The sequence below is a fragment of the Channa argus genome, chromosome 11 (genome assembly GCF_033026475.1).
Source record: "Channa argus isolate prfri chromosome 11, Channa argus male v1.0, whole genome shotgun sequence".
NCBI lineage: Eukaryota > Metazoa > Chordata > Actinopteri > Anabantiformes > Channidae > Channa > Channa argus.
This window is the reverse complement of record NC_090207.1, coordinates 17104197-17123261: the sequence shown is the minus strand read 5'-3', so window position 1 is coordinate 17123261 and position 19065 is coordinate 17104197. Positions and strand designations below refer to the sequence as shown.

The following is a 19065-nucleotide window of genomic DNA, read 5'->3' as shown; positions in this document are numbered from 1 at the left end:
TAGGTCAAAAAATACAAATACAAATACAAAACACTGACATCAAAATGTCGCATTTCTGTTCAGAATCACATGCTCTGTAAATATTAGGTTATTTTCTGTGTACTATACAACAAAAACCAGAAATCTATTTAAACCAGAAAGGAACACAAGGCTTTAAAAAAATAATTAATTGAATCTTTTAACATGACTCTGATAATTACTATTGGCCAGCTTTGATATTGGCCAGAGGCACACTGGTATTAGGGGCATGCCAAAAATCTGTTCAGTCATGAGATCTCAAAAGGCCTTTTTTGTTTCAGCATTTGCTAAGTTGACAGTTTCTTATATCTTACAAATGATGTTGTGTACAATATTATTAGACCCTTGCTAGTTTAATGCTCTACTTTAGCATTTGATATGAGGAGACTTTTTTGATGAGATGACAACTGGTAATACTGTAGATACATTTTCCAAATCTGAAATAAATAAATATTCCCTGGTAATTATCAATTCACAGACAATTTCACTGCAAACTTTAAGAACCGCTACACTAGCATCTCCTTAAGTTTAATTGTTAATGTTCTTTGTAGATTTGCTTAGCTTCCTCTTTTATAATATGGGGTCTTTCAGCATAGTCAGCTTCCCCACAAAATGTACAACACTCCAACTTTGTAATTTTGTTCCTACTTGTGCCTGTCTGTGCACTTTAGGTGTAGCATCAACCTGTCCCTTCTCAGTAAAGAACAAACTCACAAGCTGGACGTGCCACTAGAGGAGGGTGAAGGCGTACTGGTGCTGCTGGTTACACTCACTGCTTCTGCTGCCGTTTCCATCTCAGACCTGTCAGTCAATATGCTGGATGACCCACATGAGAGACTGCAGATCATGCAGAGATATGTGAGTTAGCTGTGTTTTTTGTGGGTTCACGATAAAATTACTTTTACTTTTGAGAGGAAGTACACAATGTGTGACAGCTCAAATTTTTGCAGCTTTTAAGGGTGTGTTATACCCAGCAATAAACTGTTGGTGAAGGCACTCCTACTAACAAAATGCAAATAAATATCAGAAATATAAAAGAGTTCAAAATACACCTTAACAATAACCAGTATGCCAATGTCTAGGGCCACAAACATTTCCTTCAAATGCAGCTTACACATACATACATACATACACATACATACATACATACATACATACACATTCATACCTTGTATAAATGTACCTGAGACCATGGTTTCCTCCTTGGATTGACTGCTGTGTAACGTGCGTTGACATGTCCAAATGTATCGGTTTGTTTTGTGACACGAGTCAGACTGATGCTCCCATCTCCTCACTCATCTGCTTCTTATCCTCAGACATCTGTTTGGTAAAAATTACAATTTGTTCTTGTTTTATGAAGAATCTTACCTATTAATCAAAAGGGGTCTGTCTTTTTTCTCAACAGACAAATATGTTCTGATGTGACAAAAATAAATCCCCCAAACTGCAGCTAAGGTTTAAGGTTAGAAGAAGTGGAGAGCAGGCAAATGGGTGATGCACAGACAGGAACTGAAGGAAGAAACAGGGGTTGAGAGGCCAGGGAAGGAGAACAGAAATCACATGTCTCTAAAAAGCAGAGTGGTTTGGGTTTACTGTGTGGAAAGGATGCAGACTCACATTTCTGTTGCTGTGATTTACATCAAGTGTGTTGTGTGGTATTTGGAACAGTATTCTGGGGAAATTTGTGTGTGCTGTGCATTTATGATTAATGCATGTGGGTTCATTTATTTTGGGGCAAAACGTTTTTGCTTGTTAGCCAATTGTCATTGATTTGAGCTTTGTATCTGAAAGAGAAAAGGAAAGAAAGGGAGTAGAGAGAGATCCCTGCAGCCCCATCTGCTCCAGAGGCCCTTCACTCAATAGTTGCAGCCTATGTCTTTGTCTTAGCCTTGTTAACCCTTCACACCCAGTCATCCTCACTTCTTGCTACAAAGATGCTCGAACACACACATGCTCACACATACATTCAGTGATCTTGACATGGGACATTTCTCCACTTTATTGAATGCTGCTTAATTCATTTTTACATAAAAGAAGGAAATTTGTTAACTTAATTTTTTTCAGTTTAATTTGAGACTTTGAAACATTCATTATTGCACCTAATATATTTAATTTTCTATTACACTTGTTGGAAAGCATTTTCCCATGAGTGCCACTTAGTTACATGTCCTTTTATGTGCAGCTGTACTGTGCATATGTTCATGTGCTGTTCAGTAAATAGCTGTCTGTGTTAGAGATATTCTGATTTCAGTGAACTGTATGCCCCAGCTGGCATGTGTCTGTGTCTTTCGGTTTGTGCATAAGCACCAGCGGCAAGGCGCCACAGGCCAAACACGGGTGCCACGACCTACATAACCATGGCAATGCCTTATTGGCTAGCCACAGGAGGTCGATCACTCTTCTCCATGCTGCAGCAACCATCCAAGATCAGAGAGGGGAGCTCTAGGACTGAGACACACAGATGCTGTTCCCCTCCTCAGAGTCACAAAATGAGGGCGGGGAGTGTATGTGTGCATGTTTGTGTGTGTAATAGGGGGCGAGAGGTAAAGGGTGAGGGTTGCACCAGGAAGGGAAGGCGTGTAAAATGAAAAGAAAAAGCTATTTCACCTCTCTCACAACTCGTGCAGACCCCGTTTTTCTGCTCGGCTGAAGGCGAGACATTTCCCTTCCTTCGCCTACCTCTTTTCCTTCCTCCTTCTCTCTCCTGCACTCCCCATCTCTGTCCCGCTTTCCCTACAGCCTCAGCTCTTTGTCTGTCACCACTGTTGCCCTCCTGTTGGATGAAGGAATGGAGAGATAGTGGGTAGACGAAGTTGGGGGTTTTAGATGGAGGGGCACAGTTAGGCTGGTTTGAAGACTTGAATGGTCTCTAACTATTAACATATTCATTCTGAAAGCCAGCCAGTCTTGGTGGAATTCAATAAAGACGTACCTTATCAAAAAGCACTGATAAAACCAAGTATGGCCACTAATACACAACAGTGCTGCTCAAAGGCCACTAATCTGTCCGGTGTATATGCATGTGTGTAGATGTGTGCTTGGGCACATTTTGCTGACTAGTATGAAATCAGTGAAATCAGCTGTCCAGCACAACCCTGTTCAAAGTGTCCACTATTGCTAATCATAAACAGGCACACGCATACAGACACAGTGAAAAACAGTGCCGATCTGTGGTAGCTATCTAATAAAAGTGGGGGGTTGGCCGAACAATACGAATACCATGCTGTCAGCATCACAGCTTTCCAGAGCAGATACTTTCACAAATGATGGCGAAGACAAGAAAACAATTAAAATCCTCTGCTCATCCCAGCCTTCAGCAATGAAGCCTACCCTGCTCATAAACACACACACATAAATGCAAGTATTTTAAAACAGTGTGTACCAATGGATGGCAATTGTGTTACTAAGTATGCACAAACTAGACCCTAGACATGTTGTTTTCACTTTGTCACACATGGACACCTACAGCATACCCACGCCACACTTCATGTATTCACAATGAGGTCAATATGCTGTATTTGGCAGTTCTTTGGCCATCTTAATCTGTGGCCACTGAAGAAAACTGGTAATAGACACCTAAATACTGTGAACTGATGCTTGCCTTAAGCTCATTAAATGTCTTTAGTATTTTAGCGTGTATTTCCGCCAGGTCTGTATTTGCTTGTGTACACTTACGTGTACAACATCTGAATGAGTACGGATGCATTTTTGCTGAATGCAGCTGATAGCAGAGCTGGATACAATACAGCGTTAAATGCACTCAGTGACAACTGTCTAAGATGTACTGTTGCTCACTGTAACCTTTCCTTCATCCCTAATTACTACCAGAAGTAGAGATGGAGAGACTGAAAAGGAGTGGAAGAGATTTATGCATTATGGTGGCAAAGGACCACACACACTAATGGCTCTTAATGGGCTTGAGGTGGCCACAAGATGGGTGGATGAGAGAAGGAGGACGTGGTGACCTCGACTGATGTGATGGCACTTCACTACCCACCCCAATGTAGTGTATAGAGCTCATACACACTCACACACACATCTATCCCACCCACTCTGGCGCACTGCTCTGAGGTGAAGTGAAAGGACACAACCTGGACAGGAAGTAAGATAAGAGGGTGCATTAAAGGGTTGGACTGCCAGAGAACAAACTTTGAGACAGACTCTTGGCAAAAAGTGATACTGAGCTGATCGGTAGCAGTGGGAATGTGAGGAAGTTGTTAGCATTTGGTTTGTGTTTGAGCTTTTTCAGTCGTTTGATCAAATGTCCCCTGAACTGAACGGCTGCTGGGCAGATGCTCCGAGTGTGTGTGCATGGGAATGAAATATTATTTGCACCACTGATGAAAGGTGACACGATGCAAGAATGACAGCGAGTCACAAGTCTACTCTGGCGTTGATTCATTTGTGTGTTTGCGTGTCTGTGGAGTGTGACAGTGACAGGAATAAGACGTCACAGTGACAAGATGTCAATCACAGACAAGGTGTTTGTCCTATGAAAGCCAACTCTGTCCTTCCATTTTTCTCATCACTTCTTTTCATCTCTCTGATTCCACCTGCGTGTTTATGGGGGTGTCGAGAGATGTAAATGAGGCGGTGGGGGCTGGTCTTGGCCTCCCTTCATCTCTCCCCCTACCTGTCTGTCTGTCCAGTTCATCTATTGCTATCTAGCTTTCTGATGGTTATTTGAATTTTTGTGTGCGGGTTTGTTCTCTCTCTCCAATCATGATCTGAGGATAAATGCTAAATATCCCCGCAGGGAGCCTACTTAGTGGAAGCAAGGGATCATGAGTAGAGGACTGGTTTGGGAGAAAAATATTTTGGCTCCATACATTCAAAATTATTTACCCTGATTTGTTTTGTTTAATCTTTAAATGATTTTCAATGATTTGATATCTTCCATGTGGTACTTTTTCTGAAATGTTTCCATAGTAGTACTGGTGCGTTCGAAATGTAATGTTTTGATATCATACCTATATAGACATGTTTTTCTGATCAAACAACTACGAGCGTTTAAGCCACCTTTTGGGGACTTTAAATGTTTGGTTTCTCTACTCTATACTCTAGTATTGTTGGTATAGAAAATGTGTTGATGTTTCGGTCCCCAGCTTTGCAGTTAAGTTATTAGCATCTTGACATTTTACTGTTGCACACTAACACACTAACTAGCCAGTCCTAATCTCTGTTGCCTCCCTCATGCCCTCTCTCTGACTCTCCTTCTCTCTCTATCTCTTCTTGGCTGCTCCCCAATATTCACAACAAGCAGCTGTACTGTATCTTCAGAGAAATCATGCTTTAAAATTGAGCGTTGTCCCCTCTCTCCTTCGCTTTGTACGTCTCTCTTTCTCTCTCTTTCACTCACTCTTTTCCCCCTCTCTTTCTTTCACACACTCTCCCCTCTCATCTCCTTTAGAGAGCTTTTGGACAATGATATCACTGGAAACAGGCAGAGTCTGACAGAGTTGGTAATAATGAATTAAGTCTGTAGCCTGGCCCTGACTCTGAAATTTAAATTATAATTACTCCTGTGGGGATGGAAGGGGTTATTGCCAGAGAGAGAGAAATAAATTGAAGTGAAGTGCATTTCCACTCTGCTTTTAAGACAGGCCGACATGCTACTCAATTTGGCCTCAGTGTAGGTTTTCTATGCATGTGTTTATACCTGAGTCTTTGGGTGTGAACAAAAGCAGTTTGTGACTGTGTGTGTGTCTTTTAGTGTGTGCCCATGCCAGTCTGGACCAGCCGTTGATCTCCACAAGTCTCCTTTACTTTGACCAAATAACAAACTAGTTTTTACACATAATTTTCTTCTCCTAGTTATTAAAACCTTGTGCAAATTCTATTTTAAGACAATCCCAGGCTCTCATCTGCATGTCTTTACTGTGTATGTGAATATATGTTTTTGGTGTGTGAGCACACATGAGGAGGAGAGTTTTTACTGTAATTCTGAGTACAGTTGAGTTAAAAAAATCTGCATTCCCTAAAGCTGAAATGGGAAAATAAGTAACAATGTTTTTTCCTTCAACGTAATATTTAATGCACATTCAATTAATACAGCTGTTGTTTAATCAGTAAAAGAAACAAAAAGGGTTAAGGAGCATGTAAAAAGAAAGTAAGTTATAGTAAAACATTGAAAAATGTCAGTGCAAAAGTTTGCATCCCCCTTGATAAACCCTCTTTGGTGCTTGATGAGTGGCAGGAATTGTGTTAAATTGGACTTTTACTTTAAATTTGCAGGTGGGTAGATCTCCAGGGACAGTTTCACGCTGTTTCCTGGGAGCAACAGAAACAATGGGATCAGAAGACCAAGGCAGCACCCTTGGTGTATGCAAAGGAGAATGTGAGCAAATCAAATGAGTTTTGGAACAAGATTATGTAGCCTGGTGAAACCAAAGTTAAACTTTTTAGTCAAAATACACACAAAATGGATGTAGACCAATATCCGAAGGTCCTAAAGCAAAGCCTTCTACCATCAGTCAAAAAGCTAAAAAATGAAGAGGCAGTGGATTCTTAAACAAGACAATGATCCAAACTACAAAGCAAAGTAAAGTCAGAAATGTTTTCAAAAGAATAAAGTGAATGCTTTACCATGGCCATCCCAGTCTTGAGATGTTAAATATCATTGAAAAACTGTGGATGGATTACAAGAAGGCTGTACAGGGCAGATGACCAAGCAATCTGGTAGACTTGGAACAATTATACTATAAGAATGGGCTAATATTACACCTGAAAGCACACAAAGAGAAAAAGAGTTTGGAGGAGGCTATAAAGGCAAATGGAGGACATACAAAGTATTAGAGAACATTTCATATAGTGGAATGAAAGGTTTTACAATGATATAATGTTTTATATTTTACTGAAACACTTTTTATACACTCCTTGATAATTTTTCGAAGTTCTGGTGATGGTAAATGTGCATTAATCATTATGATGAATGAAAAAAAAACAATTGTTTTCCTCTTTGCCTTTTCAAAATAAGGGGATGCAAAGTTTTGCACGAAACTTTAACTTTACATGCCCGAAACGTATTGTTGTACAGTTGATGTGTTTATCTACTGTGAGTGTTTGTTCCCTTTTATTTAGATGTTGATTAAACTGGATATTGCGTTAGAGGTCTGTATGTGTTTGCCTTATAACAATCACTGATGGTCATGCTTCACTGGATGTGTCTACTTACCACAACCACAACATCTGTTTTATCTCTCTCTCTCTCTCTCCACTCTATGACTCAATGGACATAATAATAAATTCACATGTTAATAAGTTTTCATCACATGCAAAACGTACAAACAGTACGTGCTGTGCAAAGTTTTCATAATGCATATGAAACTTTCGTTCTTCTGCTGATACGAATGCCACTATTCACATCTTCTTTTTCTTAGGCACAACATTGCAAAAAAGACATTTTTGGAGTTGCACCAAAAAAAGTAAATGACAATCGGTTAAATTCAATCAGTTAAATTATCCAAGATGACAGTACACACCAGGAAACTAGCTTTGGGGAAAAAAATTCATATAATAATGCATTTATCAGACTTAGCATTTTGTTAATTTTATTTCTCTCTCCTTCAGTACACAAAACACTATACACAATTTTCATTAAAACACATTTCCCTCTGTAACTAATAAGGTGCCTAACTTGTAGAATAAGGCAAATTGTTCATAAGCAAGTTTAGCAAGTTTTTGTGCATTCGTATCCCTCCAATTATTCTTCTCATTTTGTACTTGGTGCAGACATAATGCTGAAATGTATTTATGTTTTCTGTGAATGTCTGCTTGTTCTACAAGTTATGGTGTTGAATTTGCTATTATATACAATGACCACTATTTGTTCTGTATACTATTTTTATTTACTGTAACCTTTTAAAATACACTGTATTTCTGCACTCATATTCTTTACAAAAATCACTAAGGTTTCATTTAATTTAAAAAGTACAAACTTAGGAAACATTTCAAACAGACAAGCATAGCTATTCAGTGAAATTAAATTTGGCAATTCCTCCTCTGTTATTTGTCTATAAATGCCATCTCTGCATTTGCAAATAGGTTATGCTAAAGGACACATTCTACCCTTTCCTCTCCTAATGAAATGTCAGGTTGTTGAACTGCCTTTCACTCCAGTGCTAATTTACCATCCTCTTTGACCTTGCACCTTGTTCTTTTGATTTTTTTCAGAGCCTGTGGAGGTCATTTCACAACCTAAAAGATGTTGGTGTGGTACAGGTAAAGGTCATCAGGGCTGAGGGACTGATGGCAGCGGATGTCACAGGTAAGACAATGACTTTAGCTCTAAACACCAGAACTATAACACCTGTACTTCTCAAATACAGTCAAAAGTTAGTCACTTAATTTGCTTTTCCTTTATATATGCACATGTATTCTTACACTTGTAGCTTAACTCATAGGCCTTAATTTTTGCTGTTGATTTTTGGCTGTTGTTTTTTTCTTTATATTAATAAAGTGAGCCCTACTTCAACATCTGATAGGTGATTCTATCAATTGCAACAGTAATTTTGCTTTAAATAACTTTTGCCTAAGGTTTACATCTAGGCTTTGTACATTTTGTGTGACACACATTCCTCCACCAACAATCTGTTGGTGGAGGAATCCATCCAAGGAAAGATAATTAAAGTTTATAATTTTGGTTTATGGTATTAACCTCTACAAGAATCCTCAGAGAGAGTTAATGTCTTTTTTGTGTGGGACACAAAATTTGTCTCAGAATTTTTAGAAAAGATGCAGGCTGCTCATTTGAATAATAGAGAAAAAGTACACATTTGGACCAACAAATCTCTTTACCCCCCGCTCATTTTCTCCTTGCTCTCTCTGAATCCTCCATTCTCCATTAATTCTTACTTTTAATTAGGTCTACAGTGGACAGGCCTAGTTTTTCACTCTGTATTATCTGGTAGAGAGAGAACAAAGTGTATGTGTGTGTGTGTGTGGGGGGGGGGGGGGGGGGGGGGGGGGAGTGTTTTTCCCCATTTGAACCAGCCACAGTCCTATTAACCAATACAGAGTGAAGCTGGTTGATTTGGGTTATTGCGTGGAGCGACCGGAGCAGCCGGAGTGCAGGGCTAATGGCTCTCTGGCTCTTGTATTTCACTTGGAGCAGAAATCTGCTCCGTGACCTCGTTGTAGAGCACATCATTCAGTCTGAGCATCATGGATCCTTGTAAAAAAATAAAATAAATAAATCAAGTGTAAAACTGTAAAAATATAATGTCTATTGGCTGTTTGTTTACCTTGTGCTTTGTCTGTGGATGTGGTCCTAGAAAACATGATTTCAGAAATGTCTTCAGAGGCTTTGGTGGTTTGAAATTATTACTAGAGGCTCATTACACCGTAAAAGTCCACAGTGTCTTGTGGGCTAATATTTTACATAGAAACCACTAAGACTGAATACAAATCAACTGGGAAAAAAGGTGGAATTTGAATTTGAAAACACAGAAATCCTTCTTAGACTTTTAGCTTTTATTATGATACTGATGTTTTTCTGAAACATGTTTTAATTACAGAGACCAAGAATAAGAATAATTTTTTTTACGCCAGCAAAGGCGTTTTAACATGGCAAACTTTGTTCATGTTGTTCAAAAAAGTACAAGTCATTTGGCTTTTATTATCCAAAGCCAGGGATCTCAAATTCAGACAATCTAAGTTGTAACCTTCTTTCGTTTTTATGGAAAGGAAAAATGTGTCTGTTTTTGCTTGGAAAAAACAGCCAAATTCATTCAGTCTATCCCTACACAGATTCTGTAGATACAGCAAACTGACACAGGAAACAGGCAAATCTGTTTCTAGATGGCTTATTCATGTTTTGCATCTAATGCTGTCTGTGTGGCTTTGTGCGTGTGTGTCACAGGCAGAAACAATAGCTCTGTAAGAGCCACATAAGAGCCCTCACCACATGAACACCCTATTTTAACAGTGCAGACCAAGAGAGGGTCAGGAGCAAGGTGAGAGAGAACCAGACGGACAGACAAACAGACTGAGAGAACGAGAGAGGAGGTCAGCGAGAGAGTGAGAGTTCACCATCTCCTTCCCATTCACGCTGCCTGTCCCCTCTCTTGTCTTTTCTCCTCCTCCTCCTCCTCTCTGGCCATCTCTCTCTCTCTAATTGAAGTGTTTTTGTGGAGTAGCTCCTCTCCAGCTCCAGTAGGATAACTGAAAATAGTCTCTAAAACTAACAATCCCTTTTGTCTGCCAGCTCTTGTCCCTCTGAGTGGAGGCTATACTGAACATTTCAGTAGTAACACACATACACACACACGCACACGCACACACAGACTCACACACAGAAACATGCACTTCCCAACAGCAGCACAGCATGTAAAGACTCTTTTAGTCAGTTTCAAAACAAAACCTGCCTGTAAAATGTAAATTTTCCCTTGACACACTGCACTGTAGATTATATCATACGCTTTGTTTTTTCATTGTGTCTGTTTTTGTGTGTATGATGAAATTAGAAAAGACGTGAAAAATACATTTTATATTTAAAGGCTGAAACATAATTATATAGGAAGACAAGAGCATCCGCTCCCTGTGCAGCCTCACTCCTCACTGACTGTAAATTTCCTGTGAGGCAATTACACTGGAGCTTCCTCGTCTCTGTACTGTATCCATCCTTCACACTTATCTTAGGGGCACCCCGAAATGAGTTTGGGACCACTCCACACTTTCGGCTCTCAGCCAGCGCCGCAAAGACGACACCCAAAGGGGGGAGGAGCTTTGCTCTGACATTACCTGGATGTTTGCTGAGTGGCGCTCAAACCTGAGCATGTAATTGGTTAAGACGGCTGCCTCTGGTGCTGTCGGCCAATAAGGTGAAAGTTCATCACCAATGACAACTGGCTGTCTGCCGCAACATTGCCTGCCTTGTCATTAAAAACTGAATATTAGAGAGAAAATGGGGAGGGACGAGGGTTCTGTAGAAATAATTTTCATCTCTTAATTTGGATGATTACATTTAAATTAAATCAGACTTGATATGTGAGGACAACATCATAATGGTTTATTTTATGGGAGCTTCAGCATGATTTGGGGGATTTGATTTTTTTGTGCTGCAAAAATATTAAATGAAAGCTGCTGTTAAAATGTTATTTTTGCATGTTTACAATTTTAAAATACGTGTTTAATTTAAGTGTGTGCGCATTTGTTCATTTGAGAAGTAGGCTTTTGAGTCTGTTGCCTTTAGTCTATAATAATGTATCTTGTTCTGTATCGTAGGAGTCATAGCTGTCAATATCTACTTCAAACACTTTACATCAATAGAGTGCCAGTAACGGATATGAAAGGCAACACCTACGGCTCGGCATTGATCAGGGTGACATTTACTTTGCACACCCACTAAATGTCCTGCCCTTGTCACAACATTTGAAGAAAATCACACCAATCAATGACATTCAGGCACACACACACTTCCCATGACATACGCATTCACAAGCTCATACACAAAAGTGGCAGTGGGCTTTGAACTCAATCCAAACTTTATTGAGGCTTGTTATGCAACATTGCCGGTCTTCTAATATTTTAATATTCTCAGTATTTTCCCTTGGAATTCATGTGCAACTTTCTCTTTTTAACTGCCTGACACAGCCTTTTCATGTGATTTGCTTGGACGTATGGCTCCCAACAGTTCAGCTCACACAGAGCAGTTATTCTTTAATAAAAAATAAGGATCAAAGCCAGAATTAAGAGTCTTGTTGTTTTTAGTTTGTTTTGAGGCAGTTAAATGGAGGTAGGCTGGCAGTCATGGGGAGCTGGTCTCACTCCTCTCTGTGTGCAAAGAAATGCGAAGAAATGCGAGATGTTAGTAAACAAATGGAGAATATGTAGGACATTACTGGTTTCGGTTATTATAGTACAGAATCAATTCTCTGGAGGAGGACATAACTGAGTTTTTTTCTTTCTCTTCTCTTGATTTTTTTAAAATCATTACCAAATACATTTGGATATTTCATTTTGTTATTCTTAATTTAAAACTTATTATTAATGAAACTGTGTGCTGCCACTATTTAAAACTTCAGCAGTGAACAAAAATTGAATTGCCAAAGAATGATCACTTTTTGATTTATTTACGTTTCTGTCGACAGAACAAAACTGAAAAGATGATGAGGAACTGTTTTATGACATGTCTTCATTTGTAATTCTCATGTGTTTTTCTTTTTACTCACTCTTTTTTTCACTTTGTAATTGCTAATCGTGGACCCGCTATGTTTCTCACACCCCTGCTTGGCTGTCTTTAAACTCTACTCTGAACTTTTCTGGCCTTCAGAGCTACATCACCCTCTGTGTTCTCAGCACCAGCTATCCTCAAAGTCTTGTCTCTTCCCCCCCCCCCCGTTTGTGACTGCCCAGGGCACAGGTGTCCTGAAGCTTATCTTGCTGTTCTCCATGTTCCCAGGGTGTTGATAGAAACGGCTTGCAGCTGTTTCACTGATATACTGTTGTATAATATATACAGTGTTGGAGCTAAATATGAAAGTCTTATATTATTACAGTTTTGATAAGTCCAAGGTATGGTTCCTGTCATGTCGTATGTGAAGGGAAGGATGGTCTATCTGTTTTAGTAATATCAACAGGCAACACTGTTTTGGATATACCTAAGTTTCTGTCTTTCCCTGAAAGTTGAAAAAATCTTCTATATTTAAATTATTATGTTCCATACAAAGGTAAGTTTATTTGTATTTTTCAAATTCCTGGCAGGCAAGAGTGACCCATTCTGTGTGGTGGAGCTGAGTAACGACCGGCTACAGACGCACACTGTCTACAAAAACCTAAACCCAGAGTGGAACAAGGTCTTCACATTGTGAGTGGCTTTTACAATACCTGTACATCAGTGCACGCACACACATACATATTTTTTAATTATTACTTTTTTTTTTTAAACCTAAACTGACTTAAATGTCGGGGGGAAAAAATCGATCAAAGTTTTGGTGTGGAATATAGATAAGCAGACTACAAAATTTTTACAATCAAGTGTCAATAAACTATAGTGTTTAAAATGTTGGAATGCAATAGCTTTTTTTGGTTAAAGGATTTTTTCAAATATACTAGTTATATTAATATATATCGTTATAATGCAGCTTTAGTTAAATGGTAATTTAACACTAAATAATAATTTGATACTGTATATTATTAATTTTTTCCACAGTACCATCTTGTGAATTCCCACTGATGGGACAAGTTAATTTGGTCATTCTTTGAGTGCACATCTTTCTCATAGCCTCTTTTCTATACATAACATCAGCCAATATTCTTCTAGCCTAGTTTTCAAAAGATGATATGTCTGACATTCACACATTAGTTCTACTTACTTATTAGTTCTACTCTACTGTTACAGTAATGTAGTGGAGCATCACATAAAGCGTGTTTAAAAATTGAATTTTATTTACATTTATATAAATGTAATTGACAGTATTCATATATGAAACATTTGTTTTGCCAGATTTTAAACACTTTTCTGCGTGTTGTCAATATTTAAAGATGCTTCTGAGAGCTGTAATAATAAAAACTTACAGTTTGTTGCTCATATTTTAGCATATATGTCAATGTTGTTGTCTGTGTGTGGTCTAGTAATGTGAAGGACATACACTCAGTTCTCGAGGTCACTGTTTATGATGAGGACCGAGACAGAAGTGCAGACTTCCTGGGAAAAGTGGCTATTCCTTTACTAAATGTGAGTCAAAGGCATATTTCTGTTCTTGTTTTTTCCTTTTCCCTTAGGGATGATATAGAGAACGTAGAGGAACTGAAAGAATGAAAACACAGAGGAAGATATAAAAAGCAGAGGTTATTTTTGCAACTCCACAGATGAGACTTATTATTTCACAAAGAGTAAGAAATGACAGGAAGGAGAAAAAATGCAAGAGAGGCTGAGCAAAAAAGAAAAGATTGATAGGTAAGACGAAAGAAAGTGAAGGGAAAGGAGATGATGTGAAAATGACACTAATCGAGAGATGGAATACAATGAGAATATCTTTGAAACTCTTTTATTTGAAAACAAATATAGATAGCCTGTGAAAGAACTATGGGTCTAAATATCCATGCTCTGCTGTACAGTACGATTCCCCAGGATAGTTAATTTCTGTTTGACAAAGCCGAGCTGTATTGGGTAATGAACAGGTACTTGTCAGAGTTGCCACAGTTGTTTTGGGTTCCCTGTCAACGCCAGCAGCTGGGGTTCAAAGGTGGCCCGGGGAGCCGATTCAGCCGGGTATTGCCAGACAGACGCCTGTCATGTCCCTTTCCCACAGATCCAAAATGGAGAACGCAAAGCCTACGCCTTGAAAAGCAAGGAGCTGACAGGGCCAACAAAAGGGGTCATCTTTCTCGAAATAGACGTGATTTTTAATGCTGTAAGTCTTTCTTTAGCTTTTTTGATTCTCTTCCCCTCATCCCCCGTTCCCCCCACCCCCCGTTATCCTCTCTTTCCATCCCTGTCTTGTTCACCACCACCACCCCCTCGCCCCCTCCAACGAGGCTGTTGTCTTTATTCTGTTTGTCCCCCCCCCCCACTTCTATCTCATCCCTCGTCCCTTGTCCCTCGTCCTCGTTTTTGCTTTAATTATCGAAGACTCCGTCTCAGCCGCCTTTGTTCACCCATTCACAATTGCTGTGTGTGTCCTATAGCGGCCATCTTACAGCCTTCTCTCCCACTCACTCTAGCCTCTGACATGGGGCACGTTCTTATGTGCTGCTGTCCCATTTCTGTACAGTGTATCGGGAAAAGAAAATCTAGATAATCTAAATACTGTCCCACATTAATCCATTATTCTGTCATTGTGTATACTTACATCTTTTTAAAGAGTGTCATTTCAGTCTCACCATTTGCTGTTCATGTTCACTCCCCACCGTGCTCCAGGTGAAGGCTGGTCTCAGGACGTTGATTCCCATTGAGCAGAAGTATATCGAAGAGGAGCCCAGGGTGTCCAAACAGGTGCATCAGCAGTCGACACTTAACTTTTCCCCCTGCACATCATTTTTATCTGAATCCACCAGTGCACCTGCTATTCTGCTTAACTGTCTGAGTCAAATCCAACAATCCTGGAGAGTGGCATCTTGTAAAGCACAACAACTGTGTGGGCTAGATATACCGGCATGATTGAAGGGAAAACAGCAGTTTGTTTCTTTTTTTCTCCCTCCCTCCACTCTCCCTTCTCTCATCTGCCCCCCCCTGCATCCACTCTGACTGGTGAATAGAAATGTCAAGCTGTCAGCTCTGGGGTGCATAAGTAGATTGGCCATCCTTATAGTTGGCCCTCTTTGCCACTGCTGCTTTGCACTTCATTGTCCCGCCGCTCAGTGTGGCACCACAAAGGGCTGAATAGTAGGGGCTGGCCCACATCAGACATGTCATATAAGTGACCGTTTGGGCTCAGCAGTCAATGCTGTACCACGCACAGCCAAGCGCAGCCGTGCCCAGCACAGCCCAACACACACACCAGCTTTCATACCACCCTTTTGTCAAGCCTCCATCCATTCTCGTCTTTCCTCTCTGGTACTCCTGCCTTCTCTGTTGCTCTTCGTCTTGGCCCACTCTACATTTTTCTCCCACGTGCAGAATGCTTTTTTCGTCTCCATTTAACCTCTGACTTATAGTGGTAACCCATGTCAGCATCTCGCAATGATGATGTCACTGGCTGCATTTGGGGGTATTCCTGTGAGAGCTTTTTGTCCCGTAGCAGCTCCCCTGCTGTGGCATGCTGCTTAGTGTGCAGAAGCACACACAAATAAAAGAAAAGCAAAACACACACAAGCTGCCTACCAAACACAAGTATTTAATTGTAATTATGACATTTGACGTGGAAAAGTGTTTAAGTCATTTATTAAGTGTTTTTAAGGAATAACTCAAGGCACAGTTTGAAATAATTTGTAAAAAATGAAACATTTTATCAAGCCAGTTATGGCAATAATGAGCCAAGAAGAGTACAGCATGTACATCAAGTGCACGCACTGAGAAATGTGGAAATGGATGATTCATAGTCTTGCTGTCTCCAGGGCCTGTGTGTCCCCAGCAGGACACTATACAGTCATCCTCGGTTTGGCAACAAAAAACTTAACATAATTATACATAGAGAAGGAGGAATTCTATACTCATCTAGCATCAAAGCAGCCAAGCCACCCCTAACCACATCCACTGAGAAACAGACATACTGTACATGCTGACAGTAGGCTTCATTGTAGTGTAGTCTAACAGACATACACAGCGTACCCACAGTAGACACACATCCAAACACACACAGTTTTTCAAAGATTAAAATAATGTCCTAGAATTTTTTGAACAGCAATCTGCAGAGAGATTTTGTCCTTTGGGAGCACTTTCTCCTGGTGGTGACCTGATTGGGTGGTTTGCATTCAGCTCTGCTGTTATGCTATTCCCTGACTGGTTGGCTACCCAGGGGGAGGACAGTAGTTAGCCCGTTCTCTCTCATCCCTGGCCAAATGCCTGGAGAACCCTCAGGGAGAAGAAACCAGGGACTGTGTTGGAAAGTGTTATTATTGTGCTTAACTTATAACTGGGGGAGTAGACTTAAAGAAACATTGTGAGTCAGCTTGTCACACTTAAAGTGGCTGTTTGTCCTATATGCTGGTCCCTTTCCATATATAGCCATCCAAAGAAGGAAAACACAAAAATGTCCTCATGGTGTCCTCAGTGCTGTAATGTTGTAATATTCAAGCCAAAGTGAGGTCAAAGCTGCAAATCCTAAACTGTAACTTACTGCTCCAGTTAACTTTACAAAGTGACTGCATAATGAGACCTACAGTACCCTGTTCAGACTTACTGACAAGATGACATTTTAAGTAAGAGTCTGAAACTGCTGTGATGTAAAATGTTTACTTTCTAAAGTAATGAACACCTTAAATAAACAGTAAGAAATAGTACCTCTTTTACAGTATGTTCTCACACAGAGCAGAGAAGAACCATACTAGTTGTGTTTATCTTCGTACAGGTTTTGACACATTTTGCTCCTGTTTTATTTTGTCCTATAATAATCTTTTAAACAGTGTACACGGGGAGCTAATGTGGAAAATTCACAAAATCTTTGTGTTAGTGTTATTTTTGAAAGACACTCAGCTCCCTGTCAAACCATCTCCTCTCCTCTCTCCTCTGCATAATTACAGTATAAGCTTGTTATGAAGTCTCCGTACAGAATGTTTACTATACTGTACCACGTTTACAATATTGCAATAGATTGTGTATATTTTACCATACTGTTTTCCTCTCTGTAGCAATTTTGATCTTGGACCCTCACTCCTATAACATGTTAACTCATTTTTCTGTGTCTCCTTTCCAGCTGCTGTTGCAGAACTTCAACCGAGTTAGGCGTTGCATCATGTTCCTGATCAACACAGGCTGCTATATCAACAGCTGCTTTGAATGGGATTCTCCACAGAGAAGCATCTGTGCATTTGTGGTATGTAGATCACCAATTGCAATTGTAGCATACCAGATGCATATTTGCACATTTACCAGACCCAAAAAACTAAAACTGCCTAATTTATAACAAGCAATTTATTGCCACAAAGATAAGAGATAGGAGATTTGACTTCTCTGTAATGGAAAAATGACATCACCTTTTGAAATGAAATAATCCTAACTATCATTATTAATACTATTGTAAATATATTGATTAAAAGCATATATTTAACTGGCTTTTTATTTCACTTAGCATCTACTCACAGACACACGTTCATATTTGGATAGTAATGTTCACCAAGTATAGATACTTAACTGGTAATTGTGCACTCTAACACGAGAGATTGTTGATGTCTCAAGCACAGTTAAGTACATTCCCACACTGTAACCTCCCACTACAGACTCTCACACTCAAATATCTTGATATAATGGTGTCAATTAGGAAACTTCACAGCGCACATGGTACAGTATATACATGGCAAGTGTCTGCTTTGTTGCTTGGATGAGTGGAGAGTTGTGGTTATATCTTAAACATTATTTTAAATGATACCCTCAGACATCCAAATACTTCGAAAGTGCAACAACAATCTACTGAAGTGTGACAAGCTGTTCCTGTAGACAGCGGAAATGGCATCCTCTTCCTTTCTTCTGCCATCAGTCTCCTCTTCATCTTTTCTCTTTCCCCACGGGCTGCCTCTCTCTCTTCTCTCTCTCTCTCCTGTCATCTGTGTCTGGTATTAAAAGGTGAAATGTAATTGGACAGCAGAGCTATCAGTAAAAGACATTCTCCTGCAGGGCGGTGAGTGGCTGCATGGAGGTTCCTACTCTAAAGATGACAGAGCAGGCATTTAATCTTGTCTGGTTTAGTGTTCAGACTTAAGTAGCCACTGGACAGGTGGACCTGCCCCACCCCAGCCCTTTACTATGGGAGCACTAAGTACGTTCACAGCAGATATTAGATATTAGCCACATTTGGCTGTCTGAAACTAGTTTCATGTCTACAGAGGTGTGTGTGTGTGTGTGTGTGTGTGTGTGTGTGTGTGTGTGTGTACGCGCACCCCTGTGCATGTGCGTGCATGTGTGTGACAGAGTGTTTGTACAGGAGGTCACAGTGTCATCACAAGACATGGGTCAGAAGAGACACGATATTGATCAGTTAACATTTTCTGTGTGCGTGCACAAGCGTTTGTGTACAAGCGTTTGTGTACAGGCGTTCGTGTACAAGCTTGCCGTGTGTGTACGTCAGAATTCTTTCCCATGTAAGGCTGAACTGGGCACGAGCCCTTGTGTCTTATCTTTTACTTTATTTTAAATGAAAGTATTAAAAAAATGTTTCAAGGAATTAACAGCAAACAAGGTTGCCCCAGAAGTGCCAATCTACATGGTGAATGTAAAGAAACATGCATGTACATGCTTTGTATAGCTTTTTAGAATGTGGCATACCATGAATACATACATAGACTTTTGAGTACCAGCAGTTACTATTCATATTCTTTTTATACTCACTTAAATTCAAAGTATTGAGATGACGATAAAGCTTGTATCTAGGCCAAGGACGTACTATTTTATAGTTTATACAAAGTCTGAAATTTAGGTGTCATTGTGCGGTCCTCCCCCTCCACGCGCTCTTT

At 39.9% G+C, this 19065-nt stretch overlaps 1 protein-coding gene across 12 annotated transcripts in view; it reads left to right on the top strand.

The window, feature by feature from the left end:
* Positions 1 to 19065, top strand: part of mctp1a (multiple C2 domains, transmembrane 1a) — a 129979-nt gene that overhangs the window by 69684 nt on the left and 41230 nt on the right. For all 12 annotated transcript variants that reach the window (XM_067520727.1, XM_067520728.1, XM_067520724.1 and 9 more), the window contains 7 exons: positions 690 to 876; positions 8191 to 8284; positions 12721 to 12823; positions 13591 to 13693; positions 14271 to 14372; positions 14879 to 14953; positions 17313 to 17432. In XM_067520727.1, coding sequence (XP_067376828.1) covers positions 690 to 876; positions 8191 to 8284; positions 12721 to 12823; positions 13591 to 13693; positions 14271 to 14372; positions 14879 to 14953; positions 17313 to 17432 — 784 coding nt within the window. The remainder of the gene's footprint in view (positions 1 to 689; positions 877 to 8190; positions 8285 to 12720; positions 12824 to 13590; positions 13694 to 14270; positions 14373 to 14878; positions 14954 to 17312; positions 17433 to 19065) is intronic.